This window comes from Capra hircus, chromosome 10, assembly GCF_001704415.2.
Source record: "Capra hircus breed San Clemente chromosome 10, ASM170441v1, whole genome shotgun sequence".
Taxonomy (NCBI): Eukaryota; Metazoa; Chordata; class Mammalia; order Artiodactyla; family Bovidae; genus Capra; species Capra hircus.
In genome coordinates this window covers 29,301,819-29,314,342 of record NC_030817.1, presented here as the reverse complement: position 1 = coordinate 29,314,342, position 12,524 = coordinate 29,301,819, and the positions used below count along the sequence as shown (strand labels likewise).

Genomic DNA, 12,524 nt, shown 5'->3' with positions numbered 1-12,524 from the left:
AATTTTGTGTAAAGGAGGAGTAAATATACTCTGAGCAAGGACCTAAGTGGACTGCTGATGAGTTTAATATATAACTTCTAGTGTTTATACTTTGATGTTTGTATTGGCAGCTCAGTGCTTCCCTTGGTCTAGACTATAAATGCATAGATATTTGGAAGTCTTATTTTGGTTTGGTGATGATGCTAATGCATTATTCTAAATCCAATCTAGTCTATTTATTAGAGCTTAGATGTATGTTTTTAACCAGATGCTTTTGTTAAAGCACATGTACTACTCTTATTGTAATAGATTTGTGATTTAAATTATGAACTTAAAAAAAATAATTCCTAATGGTGGTTAGTGAATTTCTGATATTTTGTTGGGAAACAAAAATGCAGATTTTCACTTTTAGCAAAGTAGGGCTGCTACAATACAGTACATTTTAAGGATACACTAAGAGCCTATGGTATGTTTATACAGCATAGTCCTATTTCATTTAAATTCTAAATAGAATTTAGAGTTCATTAAATTATTATAAAGTATTTATTCTTATAGAGCTGAAAACTTAGATGTTTAAAATTTTATTAAGAAAATGCTAGTAGTGTTCACTTACCTTAGTGTTAAATTTATCTTCATGTCCCAGTTCAAAGGCTTTAGGTTTCCATCGGGCAGTCTAATTCAAGTTTAGATTATGAAGGACTGAAAATACCTCAGAGGCTTTACATGTGGATGTCTGCTGCTACCACAAGGACCCCTTCCCCGCCCCCCATACACACACTCCTATACCATCACCCAAGGCCATTCTGGTTCTTATTGCATCTTAACATTCACTTTCAATTGCTTCTAGGGAGGGCAAATTCAGTCCTATTTAAGTAAACCTGAATAACTTGTTATCAGCACCAAGACTGTCCCAACTTGCCTATGTTCCATAATTCCAAGTATGAACTAGAACTCTTCTTTCTCAAGAGTCCAGTATTTCTAGCTATGCAAGCCTAAATTTATTCTTTTTGACTTGACACTTTCAATATACTAGCCTTAAAATCTCCAGATCTTTTTTTATAAGTTCTCTTTTCCCTTATTTCCATTAATCTTCCAAGTTTTTATAGATTCCACCTCTTCATTTGTCTTTTGTCACCCTTTTCTTCACTTCTACTGCCTGCTGCTCAGCCCCTCGTTACCATCATTACATTCTGACATACATATTTTGCTGCTATATTAATGTTCCTTAGGTTGCTATTGTGCTTCCCAACTCAAAATTTTTTGGAAGCTGCATTTGTATACTAAAGACTGATCTAATTGTGGCACCCATGGCCCTCTCTAGTTATAGCCCGAACCATCCCTTCTAACTTTGTCTGATTACTCTTCTGTATGTACTTTATATTAGAGTCAAACTGAATTATGCACACTGTTCCCAAATGTGTGATGTTTTTCCTCACCTCTATGTTTTTCACTCTTCCTTTTGCCCAAATGTTGTTACTCATCTCTACTTACTGAAATTCTAACATCTCTTTTTCTAAGAAGGAGTTTTTGATTTCCCCTTGACTTAAAGTTATCTCCTGATCTCTCTTTGTTCTTTTTCAAAGTGTTCTTGTAAGTCTTGAGCATTTACTTTGCATTGTGTTGTTGTCACTGACCTCACTACATCTACTCAATTTTTAACTTCTTCAGGACAGGCATTGTGTCTTGTTCATCTTTATATTGCCTGAAATATCCAGTCAATATCCTGAATAATGAATACTTGAATGAAGTATTTGGCTTGAATCAGACTGATCAATGAAGAGAAGAAATGAAGTTGCTCTTTGTTAGTTGAGTGTAATCTCATTTTATTAGTTATTGAAGCTTAGAATGGGAGTAAACACACTTCAGGTAGTTTAATTCTAACTTTGCTTTGAAAAGTCATTCAATATGTTTTTTTTCCCCTAGTAACAAAGTAGAGATTTCCTCCTTGCAATTTCCTCCTTGCTTTACAGGAAAACTTTAGAAAAATCAGATATATAAAGATGTTATTTGGTATTAAAAATAAATTTTATATTTGAAAAGTTCTATAAATATACAGAATGTTTGTTATAAATTGAGCTAACACATTTGGAGGAGTTTGCTTAAGTTCTTTTTTGGCGGGGGCGGGGGAGGTGGGCTTTATACACTGATAACACAGTTAGGGAGCAAATTCATACTGTGTTTATATTTCTTTGTAATCTGACCAACTCTATTGGCTTGAATGTGAAATGATTAAGTGTTATTCTCATCTCACCATCTCAGGGAATCACTGCTATTGTGAACCCATTACTTACTACAAGTGTGTTAAATCCCTTGGATATATTGGAGTGAGCAAAGCAGGTGTGAAGCATTGTTCTCATATTGAGACTTTCCATTGAATAGCACCTAGGTACTGGGCACTGTGCTACTTCTTCTGTAACAAATCTGTATATTTAATTATGTTTTTAAACTTTATTTCATGTTTTCATTAGGCCTTGTAAAAAAGGGTAAAGAGCAAAATACACAGCGGAGCTTTTTTCTCAGAATGAAGTGTACCCTAACTAGCCGGGGGAGAACTATGAACATAAAATCTGCAACATGGAAAGTAAGTATAAAAATGATCTGTGAATACAGCTGATTCCTAGATAAATTAATGCATCTTGACATTACTAGTAGTAAGACAGCATTAGAACTGTGAGGGAAAACTTATTGTTCCTTTGTGTTTATAGATTTCATATCCAAAAAAGTTTAGTAATTCATCAGTTAAGAGGCATGAACTTAAGTTATGTGGACATTCAGCTTTGCCAGCCACCCAGTGTTTGAATCTTGCTAACATTAATATTTTATTCATTGTTGTATCATTTCTTTGCTCAGTTTTGAAACATCGTCATCAGAGCAAGAAATAACCATCAAACAGGTATAGTGGCCAGATAAAAACAAGCTCAGATTTGTACGAAGGGAAATTTTTTCAAAGACTAATCTTATGGTACCTGAAGAGTAGGTCATGGGTGGTAGTGTAGAGAAAACACTGATTTTCAAAAATAGAGTGATCTACTAATGATAGTAAATTTTATCAAAGCTTACTTGCCATGTTAGACTCAACTGTCTCTGCGTTTTGTTTTTTACTAGCATAAGTTTTTTAAAAAACTGCTTTGTTTTTCTTCATACTCAGGTACTTCACTGCACAGGCCATATTCATGTATACGATACCAACAGTAACCAATCTCAGTGTGGGTATAAGAAACCACCGATGACATGCTTGGTGCTGATTTGTGAACCCATTCCTCATCCATCAAATATTGAAATTCCTTTAGACAGCAAGACTTTTCTCAGTCGTCACAGTCTGGATATGAAATTTTCTTATTGTGATGAAAGGTAAGTGAAATAAAATATAACTTGAAATTTTTGATTAGTCCACAGAATTGTGTTAACTGTTGACTACAGTAAAGACTGAAAGCTGAAAGGAAAATAGACCTCTTTAATAAATCTAGTTCTCTAGCTGTGGTGTGCAGGCTTCCTTCCACTTAAATTGAGTACAATCATACATCCTAGAATATAGTAAGATTAACTTTACAGATTAATTCAACCACATTTATTGAACATTTACTGTGTACTTACTCTAGCAGGTGCTATCCAGTGATTATTAAGATGAGGTTTTTTTTCCTTTAGGTGTTCTAATTTATTTAAAGAAAAAAATATATTTCAGAGACATACAATACATAATTTGAGGAAGGATTACTTCTGGTTGTGGACTAGAAAGGAAAGCCTTTGGTTGTCTCTTCATCCTACATATTTCTCCTAAGCAGCTTTATCCTTGCTGATGGTGCTGTTTTGCAGATTTCTATCCATATCTATTTCCATTTAATTGCCAATTTGATATTTTTATCTAGATACATATTCTTCTGTATTATAAACTAAATATTTCCATACCTGATTGAACTACTCCTATCCCAAAACAACTTCAGAAACAGTTTTTCCTCTTACAATACCTGTCATGATTAATATACCAGTGAACACATATAACTCCAGCAAAAATTGGAAAGTCATCCTTAACTTTTCTTTTGCTCACTGATCTACATTCTGTTTCAAAATCTTAATAGATTTACTATGTGTGTCTCCTCTATTCCCTTCTTCCACTCTTGCTTTCGTGCCGTTGAGTTCTTCAGCTCATTATTACCTTTGGCTTGAACTGTTGCCATTAAAGTCTCCTAACTGCATCTCTGCCAACAGATTTGTGCCCTTTTAGTCTCATCCAGGTTTCCAAGAAGTGAACTTCCTAATGTGAAAATCAGATCACGTCTTGTAAAAATGCCTTCATCTTCACACACAAACTTTTGTTTATAAAAAATATTAGAAGGGTGGGAGATTTTTATTTATCAAAAGAAGACATGCATTTTGAAAAGCTGAAAGAAAAATAGACCTCTTTAATAAATCTAAACTTCTTAGCATGGCAAGGAAAGATATTTATGATCTGGCCCCTGGTGACTTCTACCCCGTTTTTTTTTTTGAGGAGACTTTTATTTTTGACCGTGCTAAGCCTTTGTTGTGGTGCACGGCCTTCTCTAGTTGTGGTGTGCAGGCTCAGTTGCCCTGTGGCATGTGGGATGTGACCAGGGATCAAACCCATGTCCCCTGCTTTGGATGGTGAATTCTTTACCATTGGACCACCACGGACGTTCCTGATTTTCCCAGATTAATCAGGAGGATGGGAAGACCCTTCTGATGTGGCCCTTAATACCCTACTTCCAGAGAACTCCACATGCTATTTTGTTGTCTTAGTACAGTGATAGTTTTCTTAACTCCAAACACAAACTTAGCTTCTAAGAGTCACTCACCACATCTACTTGTAGAGCTTTCCTTGTTTCTTTAAAAAGCTACTGTTCCTTATATGTGGTCTGTCATAGCCTTTTTTCTGTTTTGAAATTATTTGCTTGCTTGTCCCATTTTTTACTGTAAAACTGTAACATACTGGCTGAAGGCATAGGTTTTGTAACCAGACTACTAAATGCTGACTTTGCTGCCTATATCCAGATGATCTTAGACACATTTCTACTTTGCTTTGAGCATCAGTTTGTCACAGTATAATACATGTATTTGTATTATTTTAAAATTGAACGTTATACGAGAAAATTGATCTTAAGCCCTGTCCTACTGGACGGGAAAATGTGAGAAAGCACTGGCTTTGGAATCACATCATTCTTGATTCAATTCTGGCTTGTGGTCCTGGTACTTATAGTGTGGCCTGGGTGTTAGAACTTAGCTGTTCTAAATCTCATCTTCCTTATCTGTTAAATAAGGGCCATGCTTCAAAAGGCTGTGGTAAGGATTATGAGAGTTTGTTGAGTGCCTAGTGCACATAGTGACTGCTTTACCACTGGGGTTAACTTGAAGAAACACAAGACAGAAATGCCAAGAGATATTTTATCGTGTTTGGTGCCAGTATTTATATCAATGCATGATAGAACAGATATGCCAATCCTTCTTTAGGAACTATTTTTATGTTTTTGAACTCAGTATATAAAGTATAGGGGTGGGTTGGGAAGAAAGGAAAGTGATGGAGTTAGAATTATAATGAAAGGGAGTGACATTGTCCTTCTGATTATATCAGAAAGTTAGCCAAATGGTTGTGATAGAGAGCTAAAAGTAGCCTGCTTAGAGACCAACCAAGTAAGATTTTGAGTCTGACCAGGAGATAGATGTTTTCTGGTTACTCTTTCTAGAACTTCTCACAGTTATACCCGTTAAGAACCAACATGGAAAAAATTTTGGAAAAATTTGCTTTCTAGAACTTCTCACAGCTATACCCATTAAGAACCAATATAGAAAAAATTTTGCTCAGTATTGAGGAATTCTAACATATCAGACTTCTTACATCCAAAATATCCCACAAATGACTATTATTTATTGTCCTAATTTCCACTTGTAATCATTCAAACATTTGAGTAGCTACTATGTTTGTGGCACAATGATGTAGTGAGGTTCAGTTCAGTCTCTCAGTCGTGTCCGACTCTTTGTGACCCCATGAATCGCAGCACGCCAGGCCTCCCTGTCCATCACCAACTCCCAGGGTTCACTCAGACTCACATCCATCGAGTCAGTGATGGCATCCAGCCATCTCATCCTCTGTCGTCCCCTTCTCCTCCTGCCCCCAATCCCTCCCAGCATCAGAGTCTTTTCCAATGAGTCAACTCTTCGCATGAGGTGGCCAAAGTACTGGAGTTTCAGCTTTAGCATCATTCCTCCCAAAGAAATCCCAGGGCTGATCTCCTAATGAAGTTTAATATTAAATAGTTCCTGTCCCATGATACTTAGAACAAATGAATTGTGTACTGCATAGTTGCTTTAGATTACAGGTTTATAGTCCATTAAAAACACTTTTTGGTTAAATTTTCTTGATCACTCCTCCCCCTTTTGGTACAAAAAGCTAACGTTAAATTAACTTTACCTTTTTCCCTCAAATATGAATAAAATTGACCTTCTAGGAAACCATGTTGTTATATTTTGACATACATTGTCCCTTAGTGATAGAGGTACCTCAACTCAGATTGAGAAGCACTGATTGACATCTGATTAAATCAAAGCTCCTTAACATGATATACAAAAGCGCTCATGAATCTGATTCTCTTGCCTGCTTCTCCAGCCTCACCTCCCAACTAGCCTGCCCGTACAATGTCAAGCATTTTCGTATCTCTGTCTTTGCTTGTAGTGTACTTTCTTCCCCAAATAATTTACTCTCTCTTGACTCTCTTCTGTACTCAACTCATAAGTCTTCTAAAAGAACCTGTCCCTCATCCCCATGATTCCTTATCATGGACAGGGGTGGTTCTTCTGATTCCTGCAGTATTACTGTCACTGCACCTGCCACATAATTTCTTTAGTAGTATGGCTAATTGCACCAGAAAATTCACTATAGGTTGAGTTTTTGCCTTTGCATTTTCACATCTACAACAGTGCCAGGCACATATGAGAATATAAAGGTTTAAATAATGAAAAAATTTTAATTCCATGAGAATTTTTTAAAATATATAACCAATATAAGACCAATTAAAATTATATTGGTGGCTCATATGGTAAAGCGTCTGCCTGTAATGTGGGAGACCTGGGTTCAATCCCTGGGTCAGGAAGATCCCCTTGAGAAGGAAATGGCAACCCACTCCAGTACTCTTGCCTGGAAAATCCCATTGGACGGAGGAGCCTGGTAGGCTATAGTCCATGGGACTGCAAAGAATCGGACACAACTGAGTGACTTCACTTTTAAAGCATAATTAGGACTGTTGTGATTTATTATTATTATTTTTTAAGCTTTCCTTGTAATGCTGCCACCTAGTGTTGATGTGTTTAGAGATGATGCTGCTGCTGCTAAGTCGCTTCGGTCGTGTCCGACTCTGTGTGACCCCATAGACAGCAGCCCACCAGGCTCCCCTGTCCCTGGGATTCTCCAGGCAAGAACACTGGAGTGGGTTGCCATTTCCTTCTCCAGTGCATGAAAGTGAAAAGTGAAAGTGAAGTCGCTCAGTTGTGTCCGACTCTTAGCCACCCCATGGACTGTAGCCCAACAGGCTCCTCTGACCATGGGATTCTCCAGGCAAGAGTACTGGAGTGGTGTTTAGAGATAGCCCTTAGTAAACAATTTTGGATTTTGGCTTAGTTTGGTTTCAGTTTATTTCAGTCACTTAGTGTGTCCGACTCCTTGTGACCCCATGGACTGCAGCACACCAGGCCTCCCTGTCCATTGCCAACTCCTGGAGTTTACTCAGACTCATGTCCATTGAGTCAGTGATGCCATCCAGCTATCTCATCCTCTGTCATCCCCTTCTCCTTCTGCCTTCAATCTTTCCTAGCATCAGGGTCTTTTCAAATCTTCGCATCAGGTGGCCAAAGTATTGGAGTTTCAGCTTCAGCATCAGTCCTTCCAATGAATATTCAGGACTGATCTCCTTTAGGATGGACTGGTTGGATCTCCTTGCAGTCCAAGGTTGAGTTTTTGGCTTGTTTTTTTTTTTTTTACAAATAAGCTATTTATCTATTTATTTATTTTGGAATAAACTATGGCAGATCTTTCTTTAAGATGTGACAACAAACAGTATTACTTTTATACATTTTTTAGGATAAAGATACCTCCCCTGTGTGTTTTCTAGAGTTAGTTGGTTTTTTATATTTTTGTATACAGTATATTACATAACTTTTCCTTGAACTTCAGTTAGAAAGTCCTTTGAATTCTAAAGCCTGAGAAATCAAAGAACTTAACTCATCTTTTACTCCCAGAAAAGGAGAGAGTATTTCTGTTAGCATGATACTATTTCTTATGAAATGGGTTCCATTTCCGACTGTGGTAAGAGAGATGCATAAAATATAGTCTGTGTCCTAACCAAACTGCTAAGGAGCAGAATGGAACTGAATTACTTCCTAGTTCATTTTCAGTTTGATATCACTGTTTCATATAAAATGAATTTCTAAAATTTTTTGTAATTTCAAAATAGGTACAAGAGCATCTTCCCAAACCAACATAATAAGAATTTATTTAGCTCCCATATTAAAATTTTATCATAGGTATTGATCCCCCAAGGTGTGAAGCCTTGCCGAGGAGAACTGTCACATAAAGAATCTGATTTTGTACATACACACACAAAAAGAATCTGGTTTTATGGCAAGAATAATATTATGGGTTTAGTCTATATTTTAAATTAAATAACATTAACTTTGAAGCTTTTATCATTTAATTTAGCAGTCCTCCATAACTATTTATTGTATTAATTATCCTATTACCAAAAGTATGTACAATAAAATAGGATAAAAGTAGGTAACAAGTTTGGGTGAAGGAGATATAAGGGTTAAGCAGCAGGGTGAACCCTTGGAGCTTAAAGGAATGCATGGTGCTGCATTTAGTATCTGTAGAGTTACTAAAAGTGAGGTATAAGTTTATTTAAACAAAGAAGAATGCTCTTTATTTTTGAAAATTCAATTGTCCATAAGGTTAATGCATATCAGATACTCTGAAGAAGCAAAATTTTATTCATTAGTTAGTTAATGTCAGTTTTATTCTTACTTATATTTTTTACTTAACAGAATTACAGAATTGATGGGATATGAGCCAGAAGAACTTTTGGGCCGCTCAATTTATGAATATTATCATGCCTTGGACTCTGACCATCTGACCAAAACTCATCATGATAGTAAGTATAGACATTCTAATTATTTAACTGTTGCAGTTTCTACTGTTTGGTTGTATATCTGACCTTTTGGTTAGAATTAACCAAATCTTCCTAGACCAAACATTTGAATAAACCTCTTCTTAAGTTATCTAGATCATTAAATCTTTGTTTCATATTTGTTATAACTAATACCTGTTAAAGCAGAATCATTTGATAATTTATAAAACTACCCTGGCATTTTACAAGGACAAAAAAAATATAGAATATTATAGCATCATTTTCAGAACTCATGCCTAAGTATTCAGAACGGTTAACACAAAGGTGGCACTCAGTAAATGTTCAACGGATTAGTGAATGTGAATATGATCAACATCATGCACAGTTAGTAGAAATAAGTACCCTTGACATAAGATGTAATTCTCAGTTTTACTCATATGTTATTCAAGGATCGCATGATAAGTAAAACTTTGGAATTTCTCACTTGCCTGTTTAATTTGTTCCTAAATATGACTTCCCAATGTGACTGGGGATGCCTGAATGTCACTGAGTTAGCATGATTAGCCTTGAACTATAGAATGGGCCTAAGTCTGCAGTCAGGGTCTCAATACTCATGATAATATCATCATGTTTATCTAGTACTTTCTTCCAACTCAATAATTAAGATTACCTACATTGCCAGAAGACTTAAGCATGATACCAATTGAAATTCAAATATGCTAGCACAACTATTTGAAGCATCTTTGCTTCTCTGGAAACTATAGCAGGAATTTAAGGAACTGGTAGCAGTGCCACTTTCTTGAATGTTCTCAGTAGAATTGAGTTATTCATTCATTAATATTTCTGATATTTTCAACATGTAAGTTGTTAAAGGAGTTTCAGTCACTGCTGTCCTTCATTCCTGGCTTTCATCTTAATTTAAAGTGAAGGTTGGCAAGAAAGGAGTTTATTTGGGGGATTCAGTTCAGTTGCTCAGTCGTGTCTGACTCTTTGCAACCCCATGAATCGCAGCATGCCAGGCCTCCCTGTCCATCACCAACTCCCAGAGTTCACTCAGACTCACGTCCATCAAGTCCGTGATACCATCCAGCCATCTCATCCTCTGTCGTCCCCTTCTCCTCCTGCCCCCAATCCCTCCCAGCATCAGAGTCTTTTCCAATGAGTCAACTCTTCGCATGAGGTGGCCAAAGTACTGGAGTTTCAGCTTTACCATCATTCCTTCCAAAGAAATCCCAGGGCTGATCTGCTTTAGAACGGACTAGTTGGATCTCCTTGCAGTCCAAGGGACTCTCAAGAGTCTTCTCCAACACCACAGTTCAAGAGCATCACTTCTTCGGCACTCAGCTTTCTTCATAGTCCAACTCTCACATCCATACATGACCACTGGAAAAACCATAGCCTTGACTAGATGGACTTTTTTTGGCAAAGTGATGTCTCTGCTTTTTAATATGCTGTCTAGGTTGGTCATAACTTTTCTTCCAAGGAGTAAGCATCTTTTAATTTCATGGCTGCAGTCATCATCTGCAGTGATTATGGAGCCCCCAAAAATAAAGTCTGACACTGTTTCCACTGTTTCCCCATCTGCTTGCCATGAAGTGATGGGACCGGATGCCATGATCTTAGTTTTCTGAATGTTGAGCTTTAAGCCAGCTTTTCCACTCTCTACTTTAACTTTCATCAAGAGGCTTTCTAGTTCCTCTTCACTTTCTGCCATAAGGGTGGTGTCATCTGCATATCTGAGGTTATTGATATTTCTCCCGGCAATCTTCATTCCAGCTTGTGCTTCTTCCAGCCCAGTGTTTCTCATGATGTACTCTGCATAGAAGTTAAATAAGCAGGGTGACAATATACAGCCTTGACGTACTCCTTTTCCTATTTGGAACCAGTCTGTTGTTCCATGTCCAGTTCTAACTGTTGCTTCCTCACTTGCATATAGGTTTCTCAAGAGGCAGGTCAGTTGGTCTGGTATTCCCATCTCTTTCAGAATTTTCCACAGTTTATTGTGATCCACAAAGTCAAAGGCTTTGGCATAGTCAATAAAGCAGAAGTAGATGGGGGATTAGAAGGATGGAATAGGTTCTTTTTCAGCTATCCTGGAGTGTTTTCACTGTTTCTTAATTTAAACAGTTACAACTGATTAAACATTTCTCCTTTTTTCTAAAACAATGATCAACATTCTGCATTAATTCATTCAGTCGAAAATTTGAAGTTATTTTCTCTACATGACACTTTTTTCCTTTTCACTCCTAGTGTTTACTAAAGGACAAGTCACAACAGGACAGTACAGAATGCTTGCCAAAAGAGGTGGATATGTCTGGATTGAAACTCAAGCAACTGTCATATATAACACTAAGAACTCTCAGCCCCAGTGCATTGTATGTGTAAATTACGTTGTGAGGTAAGCTTGGAAAATAAATATTTGGGGGCAGCAAGTAGTAAGTCTTTGAATGCTCTTTTCTTTTATAGAAAAGATTATAAATGATAACTGAATTTTATTTTCACATTTCTACCCAATTACAGTTTTCAGTATTCTGAGCTGAGTTTCTAGGCCAGCTATCTTTCACTGATTCCACTAATTACCATCAGTAGCTAGTTATCCCCATCCTTTTTACTCCCATTTGAAAAAGGACCTTGAAAAAATACCACATCTCTGATGGATTTGTTTGTTCTAGTCATACAGCTATCATCATAAACTATCTCAAGCTAACTATATTATTTTTATAAAAAGAATTCTGGCCCTGGAATAGTTAGGTTTGTGTCATAGCTTTGTCCCTCATTAGTTCCATGACTTGGGGAAATCTCATTTCTCTGAATTTCATCCATTTAGGAGAGATGATAAAACTTACCTCAAAAGGTTAAAATGAGGATTAAGTGAAGTTATTTGTGAGATTACTGTAAAAGGCTGTATGATGAGACACATGACTCTTGTGTATTCATAAACTCTTCTCATAGCGGAGTGGCTTGTGAATATTGTGGCTATCAAATTTCAGCTTGTTGACCTCTGTGACACAAACCACCTCCATTTTAGCAATTGCCACTTTGTATTTTAATTGTTTGCACAACTACTTTCACATTGGGTTTTACACTGCCTAGGGCAAGGGTTAGATATTTTGAACTGTTTGAATCCTTAGTTCACTTAGTAAACACGTAAAGTTTGTTGATTAAAGCAGCAGTGGTTCAGTGGTAAAGAATCCACTTGCGGATGCAGGAGACCCTAGTTTGATCCCTGGGTCAGGAACATCCCCTGGAAAAGGAAATGGCAATCCACTCCAGGATTCTTTTTTCTGGGAAATCCCATGGATAGAGGAACCTGGTGGACTATAGTCCATTGGGTTGCAAAAGGGTTGGACATAACTTGGCAACTAAACAACAACGAAATTAAGCGAAACATGAAGATGGAGCTGTTGTTCATCATCCCTC

At 36.9% G+C, this 12,524-nt stretch overlaps 1 protein-coding gene across 2 annotated transcripts in view; it reads left to right on the top strand.

The window, feature by feature from the left end:
• The window catches only part of HIF1A (hypoxia inducible factor 1 alpha subunit), a 46,358-nt gene that overhangs the window by 24,854 nt on the left and 8,980 nt on the right, over positions 1–12,524 (top strand). For both annotated transcript variants that reach the window (XM_018053545.1, NM_001285728.1), the window contains 4 exon segments: positions 2,448–2,560; positions 3,128–3,330; positions 9,022–9,128; positions 11,355–11,502. In XM_018053545.1, the coding sequence (XP_017909034.1) occupies positions 2,448–2,560; positions 3,128–3,330; positions 9,022–9,128; positions 11,355–11,502 (571 nt within the window).